Source organism: Neopsephotus bourkii, unplaced genomic scaffold (assembly GCF_033783945.1).
Source record: "Neopsephotus bourkii isolate Nb327-2 ecotype Australia unplaced genomic scaffold, CSIRO-AGI_Nbou_v1 NB_1600, whole genome shotgun sequence".
NCBI classification, from domain to species: Eukaryota; Metazoa; Chordata; class Aves; order Psittaciformes; family Psittacidae; genus Neopsephotus; species Neopsephotus bourkii.
This window is the reverse complement of record NW_026902076.1, coordinates 1343947-1363173: the sequence shown is the minus strand read 5'-3', so window position 1 is coordinate 1363173 and position 19227 is coordinate 1343947. Positions and strand designations below refer to the sequence as shown.

Below are 19227 nucleotides of genomic sequence, written 5' to 3'. Positions count from 1 at the left end.
GCTGTGAGACAGATCATAAGGAAATAAAGATGCTAAAACTTTGCCCATGGGGTTGAGGGCATATTTGTCTTCCTCTCTTTCATGCCATTTCTTGAGGAGTAAAAGAAATGGGAAACATCCATCACCCAGCCCTGGTTCCCTGTGACAGAAGAGGCATGAGCAGGAAAGCAGTTGCTCATTGCCATGTGGGCAAGGGATCCCACCATTTGTGTGCTTGCTGAAGGGGCTTGGCAGGGAGGAACTAGGGTAATCTGCATTGAAAGTTTGTCCTGATTCAACCACAGTTTCCCTTTAAATGTTCATCGGCAGACCAAGGAGGCACCTCACAAAATGCCCAGATAGCTCCAAAGACATAAGCAGCTCACCTGGGAGGCCACTCATATGACTCAAGTGCTTTGCCAGACTGGGGCATATGGCTCTGTTCCTGCTTCCCCTCCTTCTCACCAAAGCCAGATGACAGATAGCAATTTGGTGCCCTGCTTGAAACGAGTCGCTGGTCCCAGGCCAATTCCCAGCAGCATCAAAAAGCCATCTCCACAGTTGGCAGTGGGCACTGAGGATGTCTTGCTCTGGCATGCTGAGAGCAGGCCAAGCCTGAGGCATGCTGGCATTGAGCAGCACAGGGAGAGCTTGCCCTATCATCAGCCGTATTGTCCCAGCACAGTGGGGAAGGACTGGGTCCAGGAGCCTTTGAAGCCAATGACAGCTTTTTTTTTTGCAATGGGCTTTGGAGCAAGCCCAAAGAGACACGTCAGCCCTTAGCCCATCCCCACCTGCAGCTTGTCCATCCACCACCTTGCCATAGCCCTCGCTCTGTTATTTTAGGGTGCTGATAAAAAACCTTCTGTTCCATACCATGTGCCACCATCACACTTATGACATGCCACAGCCAATAGAGATGAGTCACCATTCACGGGACAGCACTGGCACGTAGCCAGTGCTGCCAATTTTAGGCTTTTTAAGACTGTGGTAATCGCTGGGAGGGGGTTACATCATCAGAGCACTACACAAGCATTAGCACACGCTGTTCCTAGGAGCTGCGGGACAGCTGAGAAACTGAGGCACAGAGAAAGAGGTCTTGGAAAAGATCTCTACCTTGCAGGCTCCTGGGGAGCAAGTTCATGCCAAGCGGATTCCAGGCAGGAAATTAAGGCATTTGTCAGATAAATGTATACTGCAGACTTTCCTGGAGACATACCTCTCATGGAAAATTTGTGATTAGAGCATATGAGAAGGTGGGTGCACACCACTGTGCAATTGCCTAGTAAAACACATGGAAATTCAAGTATTTTCATCTTCAGGTTGCTCTAGTGTGCAATTCCGGGATTCATATCAGGCATCTAGGAGAGCATGCTAACTCTGGGTAAACAGAGAACACACAGGCACTGAGATGTGCAAAAGTAAATGGGGAAGATGATGTGGAATGCTGGGCAGGGACTTCTGTGCTTCTACCCCTGATGTAGTGGAGCAGTTTAGATTGATGCAAGTGGCTCAAAATCACTGAGTACTGAAGGAAAAAACTTTCTTGTTTCAGAAACTGTCACTTGTTTTATATGATCAGCTTCGGGTGACAGTCCTGAGTCTGGGGGTGAAGCAGATTTACTGAGGCAGGAGAAATCTCCTGAAATGACTTTTGTCCTAAGTGGCATTTGACCAGCCTCATGCTTTCAGTGCCCTCAGCACTTTCACCTCTTCATATGGACCAACACTGATGGGGGACATCCACCAGGCACAGGCCTTTCCCTATCACAGGACCCCATATCTGATACACCCTAAGATGCAAACAGATGTTGGCGGCAGGGGAATAGATGGATGGTTTGATCTCAGCCTGTCCTTGGAAAGGTGATGTTCATTCATCTGTTGAAGAGGCAGTCTCACCTCCATCTTGTACACACATGAACTTCTAGAAGGCAAAAAGACCCAGGAGAGAGAAGACCACATGAGCATGACTTGACTTAACATGTGGACATTGGCATGCCATTGAGTTCTGGCCTGCTTCACATTACTTAGACCTTTGCAGACCGTACAGAGCATGGGAAGCAGAGGAAGAAACAGGTTCCTGCCATTATCCTTGGAAATCAGTGTCCCTGCTGCCTTGAGTGAGACAGCACCAGCTGCACCACATCCGTTCTTGTCACTCTGTCACTCCCCCTCACAGAACTGCTCTGCCAGACTCACTTCAATGATGCCAGCCCTGTGTACTCTCCGGAAGTTCCGAGGTGCTCCTTCTTTTCAGGAGAGCAGTCCTTTCACCTGCAGTTATGCCGAGACAATTCCACAAATGGCTCCCTACACAATAACAAAGACTTATAAACCATAAGGTTAGCAAAGTGTGTGCTGCTGACACATCTCCTCTAAGAACACTGAATGAATACCTCTTACCTTTGCCAGTGAGTGTGAACCAAGTTGGGTTTCCTTCCTCTTCCCCATCAGGTCAAAAGCATTTCCAGAACTGGGATGGTTATTTCCCTAATGGCCTGCACACTTTCGGTGTCTAGGCCAAACTATGAACCAGAGGTGGTTTGAAGGACCCATGTTTGGTACTATCAGAGACTGTTTGAAACATTGCCTTGATGTTGCCTCATCTCTAAGGAACAGGCCGTGGGAGCTGTATTTATAGCAGGAAGTTCCTTCACTAAGTCTTGGCAGAAGATAATGCTTCTCCAATCTGGTGACCAGTCTGTTGCGTTTCATCTATACTAATAAACCGAAACACATCAGAACATGAGCACAGCCACCAGATCTCGGTCACCCATGTGGTTCAATTATCAGCACAGTCCTTGGCACATTTTTAGCTCATGGCAGCTAGCACCAACTCAAACAATTCCCAGGCTTGGCTCAGGTGTCAGCACAGGCCAAGAACAATTCCCAGCAAGGAGCCTGCATTGTGACACCCTATTTTGGAGGCTGATACAGAATAATGACATGGATATAGCAGTCAACAGAATTAGGCTTTGCTCGGTTACTGGTATCTAGGCACAGGGTCCCAGGTTCAAAAGCTGCCCCAGACATGTGTTAGGAAAAAGAGGTTCTCATGGCTGCTTTCAGAAGCAGACAGCAGAACTCCTAATGCTTTCCTTCCCAGTGGTGATGTGCTCCCCTATTTTTCAGAGTATTTTAGTCCCACTTGCAAGACTACAACATCCTTTCAACTCGTGCTAGGCAGATTTAAATTCTTCTGGCTGTAGTTCTCATCTAAATGAAAACAGAATGCCAGGATAAAGATGCTGTGACAAATATCAAATGTATGATGTTAAAATGCAAGTATATTGTATGCATTTGCAGAGTTGTGTTGTTTCATGCCAAATATCCCTACTCAGAACACAGATATGGGTGTGGAAAGATTTTATACTAAATCAAGCCATGTCTTGTTTAGCAAGGTTGTGGGGTTTTCCCCATTTAAATGCATTCTAGGAGTATCGTAAGATATATTTCTTAGAGCAATAGAGTTCAAATATCATTAGGTCTCAAAAATCTCAATATAGGAGGCTTGTTCTGATCTTTGCAGAATGTAAACTGGGAGCAACTCTGCTGGAGTCAATGTACTCAAGTAGCTGAGCAAAGAATTGGCCAATAAACTTTGTGTCATAAGTGTCCTTCACAAAGAAAGAACTGTTGAATGAATGTGCAATAGGATTTTTCCTCCAAGACTAACTGTTCTAACATTTTCCCATCTTAATCTTCCCAGTTAAAGTAATCACATCTTTGGGGTATTTTCCCTTGTTGCTGTGGGAAAGGCTATTTTAAATAGCAGAAGGAAAAAACCTAGATCTCAGCAATCAGTGACCGCACAATGCTGTACATCTAAGAAGAGTCTGGAAGATCAACACAGTTGTAGTTGTGTGTCTTTAGTCTCTAGAGATCCATGGTAGATCCATGCTAATGATGGTGCTTAGATCTTCATATTAACTTTAAAGGTAGCTTAGGTTGACTTTTTTTCCATCTCAGGTGCTCGGAAAGTCTGGATGCCTCCGGGCCATGCTGGTGGCCCTGTAGATTCAAGTCCCTGCACAGCCTACTCTGATTTCTGAACTGATTTCAGAAGCAAATGAGCACAAAAGTAACCAGACAGTACACCAAGAAAAAGCAGTGGAAGTCCATAGAGATGACCTGTACACTTCTCCTGGCTGTATGTATGAGGTTTCTGTGATAGATTCTGCTGCCCTGTAATATTGCCTGCAAAGATGGATTTTGCTCTGCATGCACAGTTTTAAATCCTGTCCTTCCTGGAGCTATTGTCAGGACATCCCGATAGACCATTTCAAGTGGAATCTCCTTGGGTCTCAGTTGAGGAGCTTCAAACCTCTTGTCTGTGGCTGTTCACTTTTGGGGATTCAGGTGGGGTTCTTTTTCAGTGTGATTCTGAGACAGTGGTTAAAGGCATTCAGGTTAAAAAGAGCTTAACTAGAGGTCTTTATAATCATAGTGATGACTCTTCAGAGGGTATCTTGCCCTGAGCAGAGTGGCAATTCATGCAGCTTTTGACAAGAAGAGACATATATGAAAGTTCTCATGCTTTATTTCAAACAACCTAAACTGTGCCCAGGCAATCCTGGCTTCTGCTCTCCCAGCACATTTCCAGCCCAGAATTACCCCAGGTGGTTAATACCTGCATAAATTTAGACCAGACTGTCTCTCATTCCTGTACGTGTGGCGTTAGAAAACAGAACATGAACGTGAACCCCAATTTAGTGATAACAGCAGCTATTCTACTTGGAAACACCATCAAATGTAGCCCTGCACCGACACTAAAAACACCTTCAGCAAGATTAATGAGATTTCTGGTTTACTAGCCAAAAATTACAAAGGAAAGAACTGTTTGATATTAACACCCTCAAAATAGCATCCACTGAAGTGGAACTATCTGCTTTTGGTGAGAGGGGGACAGTGATTTCTTTTCTTTACATTTTCTTAACATTTGGGCTCTATTTCAAAATAGATGTTTCAAAATAATTAGTTTCACATCATAAATAATGTCATAAGAATTTATGTAACATCAAAAGGGACTCTAAAGGCAGACTCATTCTATGGGCTATAATTCTATGACTTATATGCCTATGAGGACTGTGTACATATATGCCCATTGCTATCAGACCTCTTTTAATTGATTAAGGAGGGGGATGTCATATTTCTGCTACCACTTTCTTGAGGATGGTGATAATTCTGTCTGGCTGTTCAAGGAAATGCAACTTGAATATGTCCTTCTCTCATCAGGATTGTGCTGGGGGTTGTTTTGCTTGCTTGGCCCTCACTGGTATAGAATCATTGTGTTGCGTCACTTGAGTTTGCCCCCGTTATGTTGGGTCTGTCAACTTCTGCTCTGCAGGAGCCTATGCTACCTGTTTTGCTCATCTGGGAGCCAGAAGAAGGTTTCTCCAACCCTCCTTTCTTCTCTCCTCACCTTTCTTGGACTCAGGGCTCTCCTCTGTACTATTAAAGGGAGTTGATATATGCCAAACCATTGCTACCTAGGGTACTTTTCTTCTTAGCTGCTTCTTGTTTGGTCATTTCAGTTTGATCGCTCACACTACTGTTAATGGAGAAACAGAGAGGCATTTCCAGAGGGCAGCTCATCCCGTGTCTCAGGCAGCATTCCTTGGGGTGAGATAAACACTGAAGCATATGATGAAAGGAAGATCTTAATCAAGAGTGTTTTAAAATGGGGAAGAAGGGAAAGGGGAGGAGGGAAGTTTTGCCAGTCCTTATGTGGTGGGTGATGGCCAACATTTTCAACAGGAGATCTGACACTTCTCCAGGGGTATTCAAGGACAGTCCAAAATAGAGGGCAGATTATCACATTTCTGCTTGGCCTGGGGTGCTTGTGCCTCCTGCAGAAGGAGGATCAGTCACTGGCTTGCATCCAGGAGAAGATACAAAATTGTATGGCCCCAGGGACTGAGCTGGTTTGGCAGCTCTGGAGTTCACAGAGGAGATGAATAGGAGGAGACACGATAGAAGCAGCTGAGATAATGAGAGCACAGATCAGATAAATGTGGCTGGTCACCTCTTCTAGCAGTAGAGAAAAGGGGGCATTTGGGAGAGCTGAAAGGCAGCAGGATGAAAGGGGAGAAAAGCAAGTCCTTTTGAAACACAGTCCGTAGTGAACCTGTGTACTACAGTTCCTCAAGGCAGTGCTAAGGTGAAGGCTGGACAGGAACTAAAAAGAGATCCAACTTTTCTGGGGTCAGCAAAGGCATCTTAATTTAGCAAAAAAAAAAGAAAAAAAAAGTTTTTAGGAAATATTCACATTTCAGGACAAGACCCAGCCTTTAACTGGCAAGGGATGGGAGGGCAACTCTCCATGTACACAACTGTTCTGAAGTTGGCTTGCTGTGGACTTTACCACTCTCACAACAAAAAGTATGGGAACATGGATGTTCCTCTGGTCCAATGTGGATGAGCCTTCCTTGTGCTAGCTTGGACATGGACTATCCTGTATAGAAACTCAGTGCAAGCCTTATGTCAGGAAATCCCAGTAGGATTCAGTGGTAAAAGACCTTCTTGTTGTCCAGACCTTCTTGGAGATTGGTCCCTCAATTGAGTTCTTTACCTTTGTTTGCCTTCCACAGTCACCAAGTTTTGTATTTCTTAGGGACTGGTGACAGTGTCCTGGGGAGAATGTGGCCGTGGTGATCCTTGGAGGAAGGTCTCAGAACAGCTCCCTAGGAGTAGATACTGAGGGTTTGAAACTCACCCCTTGCCCAATGAAACCAAAACGTTTTTCATGGGAAAAGAGCATAGAACAGGACACTGGTGTAACTTCTCTTCCCGGTGTCAGGCTCTGTTTTTCATCACTGGTCACTGCAGCCCAAAGCAGAATACAGAGGTGTCACACAGATGTGAGAAGGCCATTCCTGTGTCAAACTTAGGAGTGATGTTCACCATAGGAGGAATAGTACTCGTCTGCCATAATGGACTGGTGGCACACTGGGGAAACTGGTTAAAGAATTGTCCTGAAATCCTAAGAGGAAAAGAAATGGCAAAATGGTCTATGCAACCCTTTATTATTCATATACTGACAATGATCCATATTTTTCCATGTTCAAAGAGAAAAAAAAAAAGGGAAAATTAAGAAAACAAAAGTCATTCCCTTCTCTGAAAGGAAAGAGAAAAGAAAGATCAAGCATTGAACTCCAGCAGAAACAAATAAAAGCAGACCTCAGGTCTGATTCTGACCCCTTTTACGCTGGCACAAATAAATAAAACCAGATTCAAAAGTAAGGGGGGAGCAATTTTCCAGCAATGTTGTTACAAAAGCAGAATCTAGCTTGATCTCTTTTGTGTATAAATGCATTTTCAGTCTCTGTGCATCAAGATGAAAACCTGTTCCTTGACTCATACTGAGCTTCAGGGAGGAACGTGCCACCCAAAGGGGAAAACACAATAACAGGGTTCACAGCACAGAGGCCTGAGCAGCCAGCAAGTGATGGGGAGGAACTGAGACATGGCACTTGGCATTAAGGAAGCACTGCCTTTGCACAGGTGTTGATGAAAGGTTTCATGTCGCCCTAAATATTTGCTGTCCAGTTCACCCAGGAGAAATGTTGGTATCTTCCCATTTTGTTTTAGTAGAGTCTTCAAGAGAATTAACGTCAGAAAAGAAATAGAACCCCATGTAGGCATCATTTTCAGCTTTAAAGGTACAGGCACCACAGTAAATACTTGGGGAATATGCTACAGAAAGTGCATTAAAATTACTTAGAATTAGCAACCTGCAGCTGGATTCTGATGAGAACTGTGCATACATCTAGTGAAAAACCTCTCTTCTCAGCTTAACACTGCAAATAAGGGAAAAATTGATATATTGTTAATTTTTGGTATTCATATTTTTGTGTGTATGATTTGTCTGGAGTTTTTACTAGTCTAGTTGAAAAACCATGTGTAATTGCATAGCATGAATAGGCCAGATAGACTGTGAAGGCTTTCTATGTGCTGGTTTTGTTCCTGCACATACGTGGGTTTTAAAAACAGCAATGTCAGCTTAAGGAGAGTCATTGCTTATTGATGTGGATTCTTCCAAGACCCTTGTTACATTTCTGAGACAGCCTTTTCTTTTTCTGGATCATCAGTAGGAATGAAACCCAAAACAGGCTGAAATTCAGCCTGCTTCTGTGAGCTTCAGCAAGGCTCCAGGTCTTTCCCTTGAACTCCTCTCCTCTGATATCAGGTCACTACCTTCATTATACTCTAATCCACTCATGTCTTCATGATCCAAAGCAGCATTTCTTGTTTACCCTTCACGGAGACTGTGTTCCTTGGTCCAACACTTGTCAGAAACTAGCCTTTTATATAGCTGCCTTACTTTCTACTGCTTTCTCATTTCTCTTCATTTACTCTTCCTTAGTCTGTGTGCCACATGTTTACCACTGAAGACTGTTCGTTAGCTCCCCCTGAGAAGGGCAAAATTACTAAGGCAAGAAGTCAGCATCAAGGCAGTTCAAGATGAGTTCAGCTCCATAGTCAGGCACCTAAAGGTGTCTCCGATACAGGTGTCTCCATGTGAGACCTTGAGTAAATCTTTCAAATATTAATGCTCCATCTGTCAGATGGGAACATTACAGAGCTTTGCCTCACCATGCTGAATGTAGCTTAGGAGATGTCTCACCGTAAGGACTTCAGGGTGCATTACTAAAGCGATGTGGGGGACTAAGTCTTGTGATGTGTCATTCAAGACACATGGGCTTGACTCCTTACTAGTGCTGACTATGCCCTGTGAGTCACTTACTGCTTCCTAGCAGGTGACAGGAGTTCAGGGGTTGTTGTAAACCCTGGTGCAGAGAGTTTGAAGATAACACCAGTCTATGCCAATCTGACTTGTTATGGGAAGGTGGGAAGTAGATCCGGCAGATGCAGCCACAGGGCTTCTAGCCCTGTCGTACCTGATGTCCTCCTGGCTTGAGAATGCCCACAGAGATATGGCAGTGCATGTCAGGTATTTTCCACTCCCAAGACTAAGCACAGAGTGGGAGGAGTGGGAGTGGGATTATGAAGTGACTTCAGTTTTAAAACAGCCCCAACGCTTTGATAAACAAACCTTGGAAAGGAGTCGAAACCCACTTATGGTAGATGAAGGTGCGTCAGTCACCACGTGCAAAAGTCAAGATCCAAGTTAAAAAATAATTCCCATGTGATCCGACTTACAGAACTTCTGCTCTAATTGTAATTGGAGGGATCTCTGTAGTTGCTTAGAAGTAAGGCCTGGAGAAGTAGAAAAGACAATTTATCCCACAGTCTGTGAGAATTGTACATTGTATGAAGATGTCACAGACAAGTAACAAGGAAGGGTGGGAATGAGAAATGCATGGTCAATATGACAAAAGCCAAGGCATGCTTTGTCATTTCATAGAATAAAAGAATTATAGAATCACAGAATAGTTAGAGTTGGAAGGGACCTTAAGATCATCTAGTTCCAACCCCCCTGCCATGGGCAGGGACACCTCACACTAAACCATGTCACCCAAGGCTCTGTCCAACCTGGACTTGAATACTGCCGGGATGGAGAATTCACAACTTCCTTGGGCAACCCATTCCAGTGCCTCACCACCCTAACAGTAAAGAACTTCAAAGCTAAACTTCCCCTGTTTAACCCATTGACTTTTGTCCTGTCAGTACAGTCCCTAATGAAGAGTCCCTCCCCAGCATCCTTACAGGCACCCCGTTCAGATACTGGAAGGCTGCTAGGAGGTCTCCACGCAGCCTTCTTTTCTCCAGGCTGAACAGCCCCAACTTTCTCAGCCTATCTGCATACGGGAGGTGCTCCAGTCCCCTGATCATCCTCATGACCCTCCTCTGGACTTGCTCCCTGTCCTTTTTATGTTGAGGACACCAGAACTGCACATAATACTGTGTGAAGTCTGTTTGAAATAGCCATAGAATGATTTCTGTGTCAACACAGTAAAAAGTACTGGAGAAGTCTTTATATCACTCTATGGTTCCTGTTGACATCCACCCACTGATCGCACGCCCTTAAACCCAGGTCCAGATCCTGCTCATCACTAGGATGTGATGAAATTTGCATTCACAGAGTCATGAATTTTTAAACGACAGGAATATGTCAAAATGTCTAGTGGTACTTCATTCCCCCCCTCAGATCTTAGTGCAGATGAGGAGGCAAAGAACTGTTTGTGAGAGTGGGACTCATCCCACCTGACTGCTGGTGTTCACAAGTCCCCTGACAAGGGATGGAGTCAGACACTTCAGGAGCATGAGTCAACCCCTCCCTGTCCCACACATGGATCTTAGGACAGGGTGAATCACTTCCTGGGGGTGTCTGCCTCTCTCTGTTGACTCGAGGGGATGTTCAGATGACTATCAGCAGGCAAGGTACCCTGCAATGTGGGTGATTCAACAAACATACTCTCAGACAGCTCTGTGCAATTTACAACAAAGACTATGATTAGTGTAGGTTTCTGCACTGAAAACATTACAGTGGGAAAAGCCTTTATGTTTTTGTTTCTGGTGTATTTTATTCCTCTTTCTTTTCTGGAGTAAATGAACCCAACAGAAACATTTTTAAGCCAGTGTGACACATCTGTCTCCTGTGGGTTGGCATTGCTTGAGTTTCAGTAGAACAGGTGCATCTAATGCCATACAACTTTCTAGTATAACAGCACTAAAATAAGAAAATACCTTTCTTTTTTTTTTTTTTGCTGCTAATCATGGGAAGTTTTTTGTAACTGAGTAGCCAGAAGATACTGCAACAAACAGTACTTACGCACATAGAATCACTTACTTTAAGAGTAGTGTGGCATTGCTCAGCCTTCCAAAACTGTTAGCTAACTGTGTCTACCAAAAGTGTAATTCATCTGGTAGTTAAAAGTAAACTTACTCTACGTATGTTTGGGGGTGAGGCTATTCACTTTCAGAAATTTTCATCCATTAGGGTCCCCAAGTCCTATATAAAAGTGTTTCTGACTGGGGACTTCAGACTTCAGGAAAATTGTGTTTTAGATGGTGGCCTAAAGCTAGCCTCTTTGATAAGGCCACTGATCTTACTGGTTTGTGGTTTATTGTATTTAAAAGTTCAGTCTGAAATGCTAAAGCACGTGTGAGCCCAAAGGCAAGGTATTCAGAGAGAAACTCCAGAGCTGATGGAAAGGTGTAGTTTTGGTGGACCTGCAGGCTGGGAGAATTTCAGTGAGGGCAGAAGTGGAGGTCTGCCATCCTTCTCCATCGCCTGTCCTCCAGACATAGCTAGGCTGGAAGTGGAAAAGTGACCCCACCACACTGTGGGGTGGGCTCCTTAGAAAGAAGATGAAGTTTCTAGAGTGAGGTCTGAAGAGCCAGTGGATCTTCTTTCCATTCCCAGGAGAGCCAGGTTCTTGTGGGTAGGAGAAAAGTGAGAAGACAACAGAAAAAGAAGAAATTTAGGGTTTCAAACATTTTAGCTTTTCAATCCAGAGCTGCTGCAGCAAGCTGCTCGTTGGGTTTTCTTAAAGTAATGAAGGCAAAAAAAAGAGATTGACCTATCTTCCAGTGCGTTACACATCAGAAATGGAGGGGCATTTGTTACTGTTTGTTTTGGTTGAAACCATTAGCAGTTTTCCTTCGGTTTTTATAGGTGATGTTCCCAGACAGATCTTTGACCAAGGCCCAGTCAAACTATAGCCACCAAACTTCTGAGCTTCCCAGACATGGATCTTAGTGCGTCATCTGTTCCCTCACCTGCAGAGCAGTTGTCCAGTGAGCAGCAGTGGGAGAAAAGGAGCAAGATGCCAGTGGCCCTTTCTTTTCCCAAGGATCTTTCAAATATGTTTCATTATGATGCTTTGCTCGATGGATTGTTTAATTTACCCTTGCAATAATCAATTGTATTTTATTTCTAAAAGCTCTGAAGTGTAATGGGGCACTGTTTTATCCTTTGGAGCAAATAAATAGTTTAAGTGTTGACTGTGATGGAGAATAAGATCAGGCCTCTTTGGAATATCATGGAGTATCTGTCCCGTGCCAAGGTGCAGGGGATGAGTTGGAAACTGAGGGTGAGCCTGGTGCAGGCAATGCACTCACTGATGGGAACGAGTCCCACAGGGGCTGAGTGCATGTTGGTAATGGCTCCCTCAGTGGTCTCAGACAAGGCAAGGGGTTGGACCAGATCCAAGGACTCTTCAAGGGGTCCCACCAGGAGCAGAATGAGACAAGGCTGGAGACATGACTACAGCTTAGATCTGTGGTCCACCCAGGAGACAAGACTGTAAATAAGCTACCTTCAATATAGGTCTCAAGTCCATTATTGAAACAGAGCAGGGAGTTTCTGTAGGGATCAGAGTATTTGGATTGAGACTATTTGGAGGATACTGATGAGTCTCGATGTTCCTTGTGCTTATATATTCATCTACGTGGGAATACAGGGTGACAAAAACCTGCCTATTTTTCCCAAAGGATTCCTAATTAAGGCAGAATCAAGTGCAAGTCAAAGTGAGTGTTGCTTTTATGAAAGTCTTTTAGAACAAATAAAAGAATCCATGCAGTTACAGGGAATATGGATGTCCTGCACTTGCCATGGTGCACTGCAAGGTAGACCCCTTTCTCCTGAAGATGGGATTTGGATGTCAAATTCTCAAGTGTGGATCTAATAAGGATGAGGACAGAGGTTGTACACTGTAAGAAGAGAAGAGCTGGGGTGGTAGCAGAGCCAACAGCTCATGAGCATGAGCTGCATAATGTGCTTTGTCAGAGAACTCGTGCATACAGCATCCTTTCCAATTCCTACACTGATATTTCTGTATTTCTCTCCTCCAGACTATAAGGACAACCTGACGTGAGTTGAACCTCTGGGCTACTGAGCCTGCCCCAGATGCAAAAATTTAGTGAGCAGATGATGTTTTCAACCAAACCTCCTGTCTAACTCAGTGGATCTGTGTGTCTTCCGGCAGGTGTGTCCTCTGTGGCCTCCCTGATGTCCCTGGCTTGGGTGCTAGCCTCCTATCACAAGCTTCTTCGGGACTCTAGGGACGACAAGAAGAGTATGAGCTACAGAGGGGCCCTCATCCATGTCTTCTGGCGCCTCTTCACCATCTCATCTCGAGTTATTTCTTTTGCTCTCTTTGCTTCCATTTTCCAGCTCTACTTTGGGATCTTTGTAGTGGTCCATTGGTGTGCCATGGCTTTCTGGATCATCCATGGTGGGACAGATTTCTGCATGTCTAAGTGGGAGGAGATCCTCTTCAACATGGTGGTAGGGATTGTGTACATTTTCTGCTGGTTTAATGTCAAGGAAGGGCGGACTCGATACAGAATGTTTGCGTATTACACGGTAGTCCTGACGGAGAATGCTGCCTTGACGCTCCTTTGGTATTTTTACAGAGATCCTGACACTACTGACTCATATGCCGTGCCAGCACTGTGTTGTGTCTTTCTTAGCTTTGCTGCTGGGATAGCTTTGATGCTGTTATATTATGGTGTGCTGCATCCCATGGGGCCAAGAGCTAAGATCTTTGCCAGCTCCTGTTGCGCCGAGCTGCTCTGGGGCATTCCTTTGCCCCCCGATGTTGAGCCCATGGCACCCGAAACCCCTGGGTACCGGGGGGCCCAGGCTACGCCCACCAGAGCGGTCACGGAGCAACAGGAGGAACTCACGGCTGACACTTGCTTGCCCGTTTTCCAGGTGAGAGCAATGGTACCATCTACTCCATCTGGGCGACCCTACCCCCCCGAGGGGCCTCTCATTAAGATTGACATCCCAAGAAAAAGATACCCTGCATGGGATGCTCATTTTGTAGACAGGAGGTTAAGAAGAACTATCAACATCCTCCAATATGTCACCCCCACAGCTGTAGGTATTAGGTATAGAGATGGACCTCTCTTATATGAGTTGCTACAATATGAATCTTCACTTTAAAGCTCCTTAAAGCAAAAGTAAAAGAGGGGACCTTATTTTTGTTTACGGTAAACACAGATCATGAAACAAACACAAACCTTCAGATAAGCTTTCTTTCTGGTTGCTGTATGTATAAAAAAAAAAGATATTCTCTATGTTTTGTAAGTAAAAACAAAAAGAAAAACTTTTCTTTTGTTTTTTACACACAAGAAACAGTATTTCAACTTCCACACCTAGGATTCACAGGTGGAGAAGGAGGCATCTCCACATCAGTTTTATACCGTACACCAAGTGTAGAACATTATCTATGGGATTGGTGCTGATTGAAAAATAACAAACAAACAAACCTACAACTGCCTTATGCCCTTAGGTGCTGAGTTTCATTAAGTACTGTCACCTTTCTCATGCAAAACTCTTTAACGATTATATGCCAGGAAAAAAAAACAAAAAGAAACAAAAAAAACAACCAACCAACTGAAATGCAAATCTTAAAACTAAAAAAAAAAAAAAGAGAAAAGAAAAAAATAAACAACAAAAAGAGAGAAATTTACGATTGAAAAAAGAAATCTTGTTGCTCTGATTTGATTTAGCAGAAAAAAAAACCCAAATGTCTAAAGACAAGAAAGCAAAGCCAAGGCATCCCCAGTGGAGTTTGATTTTTCCAACTGAAAGACAAAATCAGGTCTGTAACTCAATTCGGCAATGCATTTATAACACCGTTTGGCCAAGCATGTGAACCTTGACCAAGTCGTGTTATAAACATGATCCCACCATGTAGCCGTTTTCCTCGTGTAAATGGGCCATGTGTAATGGTCGATTTGCACCCCATTAATGTGGTAATACAGTATCTGATCTTGTTTCAAACAATTGCACATGCTAAAGTGCCACTGCCTTCAGTGGAGTAAATAAGAACCGTCTGAGCCCAGAATAAGGCCCGCCACCTTGATTTCTGGAAAATAAGAAATCTGCAAACATTGAAATTATATACCAAAAACATTATACTAAAGTACATTTACACATGTCTAATAACTATTTCAGTAATAATAAAACTCAGCATAGTAGCAAAAAGCGAGTCAATTTAAAGGCACAATACTTGATCAGTGACTGGCAAAATAATTTGACCTACTGTATCATTTTAAGGCTGTGAAAGGCATACATGTATTATTTGTAATCTTGTGTAAGACTTGTCATGTCTCATTCAGTGCGAGCCTTAAAGTGATTGTAAAGCATCCTTCGTTCCATTTTGGGGATTTTGGGTTTTGATTTTTGTTTGGTTTTGTTTTTAAGGAAAACAAAACATGAAAATTGGGATAAAAATCAAAAAAAAAAGAAACAAAAAAGCAAACAACAACAAAACAACCAACAAACTTCTTCAAACGATAATAACCTGTAAACTGACTCACATCTAGAGATGATTTGGTGCTTTGTATTTTTGTTGATGTTGTTGTGATTTAGCTGAGAATTCTTCAACCCGGTACATGTGGGAAACTGCTGATAAAAACTGTCTCGTGTCACCCTCTACTGTAAGTACATGGCGAGAAACACCACCAGAGGAAATTCAGGAGCGTAGCGAGAACATCGTGGTTTAGCTTAGCCTTCTCACCGCAAGGAGATGCTGCCACCTCCGTTGATGGCAAAGCCTAGATGGTCACCTGCTGAGAGTTGTGTGGTTGTGTTGACGTTTCCAAATAGCCCGCTCAGTGTCTGAACATTCACATCTCTCGAATGCTGTTTCTGTGCTGGAACCTCTTTTTTCAAGTTAAATCATGGGTTTGCATCTATCTAACACCTTTTTCCTTTTTGAGAGTATTGCTCCTTTAAAGGAATATTCCCGTTTCAGGGCATCTTTTCAATCCCACCATCCCTCTACTTGGGAGGGGAAAAACAACAACAAAATGAGATATTTTTAAGTGAATGCTGTAGTATTTTCTGTGTGTAATTGCAATTTTTTATTCCAGAAATACTGTAACTGTCTAGGGTGCAAAACTCCCATGCTGACCTATCCTGAAGAGGAGATCAGCATGGGGGGATATTTTTTAATTATGATTATGATTTTTCTGTTTAATTTGAGGAATCAGTTGTTTTTTTAATTATATAAGTATTTAAAGAAACTAGTACCAATTTTATATAACAGTTTAAAGAAGCTGAATGCTTTCTTCGCCTGAATATACCTGAAGAGAAACATTTTTTTCAATCAGTGATCCTTTGCAGTGTTCTGAGAAAATGTTGGGGTTTCCTCAGTTATTTCATTTTGCTTTGTAAAGAAAACTTTTAACTGGTGCCTGTCCCTTTCAGGGAGGGCAGGACTCATTCACGCCAAACTATAGACAAATGGCAAAGTTTATAAGAAGCCAAATTGTCGCTGGTACTGTAATTCCCAGTCAACTCCATTTCAGGCAAATGTTTCTGGGCTCTGATTACAACCAGTATGATGATCACATTTTCATGCAAAGGGAGGGATTTTGTCTTGTCTTCCCCTATCTAAATTCACAGTCCCTTGTTTACTGTGCACATAAATACATATATATATATATGCACACTTATATGTATTTGTGAAAAGCTTTCATTTCCCTTCTCCGTTGTGTGTGTCCCATAACCAGTCCCTTCTCAAGTGTCCTATTAACATTTCTGCCTGTTTCTTCCCTAATCAGTATACTGTCTCCATAAAGAGGGGTAATTTGTGAAGTGAACTTGCTATCCCCAGATACTGAGACATAAAAAACCAGAGGTGCCCATCCTCCAGCAACAGGTCTGCATTTCTCTTCCCAGGATTTTCTTCTGACTTAAATTTAATACTAGTGTAGACTTAGTTTCTCTGAGAATCATTCCCTGTGTAAAGACCCTCCTTGGTCCTTCCATAAAGAGCTCTCCTCTACACATAGAATCATAGAATGGTTACATCTGCATTTCATGGGCATAAGCATGAGAAAGGAATGGATGACAGACAACCCTGCTGTTCCTTGAGGACCTTTCCTCCAGGAAATAGCATCCTCATTTTCAAAAGCATTATGAGAAGGTCCCCTTCCCCAGACTGGTCAACCTTGAGGTCTCGTTTGGAGATGTGAACCCACTCCCTGGCCCAACTGAAGAGCTGGACCGTGCCACATTGCACCAGGACAGTGAAATGAGTCAACAAGCCAAGGCACATTTATCAGGAGTCAAGGAAGAGACCCTTCAGTGTTGCTTCTCATGAACATCTGCAGCCTGCCTTCCCTCAGGAACAGGACCCTTGCTCCAGAACGCCACAGCAACAGCCGTCCTCTCCATCCTGTTATGGGAGTAGAGGGACAAAACACTCTAGAAGTGACCTTACGTCTCAATACAGTGCTAATTTCTCACAGCCAAACCAGCTTGACCAAGGGCTTGACACACCCCTCCAAAGTCCTTTTTCTTCGTGGCTCGTAGTATGGATAACAATGAAGGCAGGTGCCTCCACTGCATACTAAGACTGTTTCATTGTGCTTAGTTGCATAAACTTTCTGCCTCAGCTATTAGTCCTTTCTTTGAATGATATCCACTGGCATCCTGATTTAAGCAAAAGATTTCCAGTGAGAGCCTGTGTCAACCCTGAAGAACTATTTCTCTTTGAAGGACTTCATTACAGCCTTAACGTAAAGCACATGCTCTACCACTACACCCAACGAGTTCAAGGTGGACAGTTTGGTGTGGTGACCATTTCCTCTTGGGATTATCTGTGATCTTGTTGCCAAACAGCGCCTTTTGCCAATCCAAAAGCTCGGGGAGGAAAATTACTCCTAGCTCTTTATTGGTACTAACCCTAGTGCTAAAAGTCTAGTCTTTTCCTGTTTACTTTTTTTCCTAGGGTCTCTTTGATTTTTGGTGTGCACTTTGGCAGGATGGTTAATGACTTGTTTTGGTTTCACTTGGTTCTTAACTCCTCAGCTTCTCCCTGGTAGCTTACTTACACCATGTCCCACCTTCTTGCCAGAAGATACTGTGTGATGGGTTTTTCAAACTGTCGTGGAGAAGGTTGAGTCCATATTTATTCACATCACGAGAGCAGTGAGCAACTTCTCTGGCATGTTTGTGCTGCTGGATTCACCCTGGGATCACCTAAACCAGCCAACTGTGCCATGCCAGGGCAAAGCCTGCTCTAGAGGACTCCACCATGCCCACTGTTAAATTTTTCAAACCTTCCCTGGCATGGTTTTGGCCCACTCCAATGAGCCCTGGGCTTGGATGCAGCTTGCACAGACATTGATGCTGGCCAGAGACCATCCCCAATTGGCAGTTTGGATGCAGACGCTCTATATTGATGGAGAAAGAGTTTAGCAGCATGGATGTGGCCAGCACTTGTCAGTTGGCTCATGGCCCAAATGGATCCTGGCAGTGCTTAATTTACTAATAAAGATGCAACTATGTGCCACAGACCCGGATTCAGGACTCAGTGGAATAAATCAGCTTCAACTTGGCATTCTTCTGTTTTTCTGCCTGGTTCAACGGACAAGGTGTTTTTTTGGTTCACTTTGTTCTTTTTGCTGACGTTATTTTGCAAACAACATCACTTTTATGGTGCTGATGTCAACCCATCCATCCTTCCATCTGTGTCAGATGGCTGGCATGCTTAGTGTGATAAAGTTATACATCTGTAGGCAGCTAATTTGGAGACAGGAGTGATTCAGACCAGACCAAATCAACAATGGAAATATGGGAATTACAAGGTCCCTGCCCATGCCCTTGTCATGCTTTGCCACCCACACAAGGCATTTTTCATCTGCAGCATATCCAACCTGAACTGCAGAAGAGGAGACAAAGTATAATTGCCAGTGGAAAGTGTAAGCAAGCCGCTGATTTTGAGTGCTAATATATATATATATATATATACAGTGTTTTAGATTGGAGCTAATTGTCTGCTTCATCCTATCCTTCCCTGCACCTGCCACAAGTCAGTAGTCATCTGCATGTATTTTTATTTACATGTATTTTTATTTAATTCTGAATAGATGAAAGAGGATAAAATTAATTTCAAGCTTTAGCCAGTGGTCTGCTAAAACCTGGCTGATGCTACCCCACAAGGGTATTGACTATCAGAGTACAGTTATCCTGTGCTCTTCTGATATATTTCTGTACACACAAGATTCACTTCACAATTTATCTCTATTCCTTGTCCCCTACACAGAAATGTATGACACACTTGTCACCCACATACCTGCAGCATGACTAAACCTCCTGAAGAAAATGTGGTCTGAGGTTCGTCCAGCATGATTTCATTGAAGCTCAGAGGTGCTTTGAAAAGGAAAACTTACTACTGTGCATTTGCAAAACCTTTTAGTGCCTGCTTGCTGGGCAGCTTGGGCAAGAGACAATTTGGAAGCTGCCAGAGTCAGCGGAAAATCATGGAGACAGGCTTTTCTAGGATATCTTCTTCTTTTACTGGGTTAGCTTTTCTC

The 19227-nt window shown here is 43.5% G+C and overlaps 1 protein-coding gene across 1 annotated transcript in view; it reads left to right on the top strand.

Moving 5' to 3' along the window:
- Positions 1-18248, top strand: part of XKR6 (XK related 6) — a 176921-nt gene extending 158673 nt beyond the window's left edge. Inside the window, exon 3 of the mRNA XM_061372204.1 lies at positions 12873-18248. Within this exon, the coding sequence (XP_061228188.1) occupies positions 12873-13837 (965 nt within the window). The 3' untranslated portion in view covers positions 13838-18248. The remainder of the gene's footprint in view (positions 1-12872) is intronic.
- Positions 18249-19227: the final 979 nt, after the last annotated feature.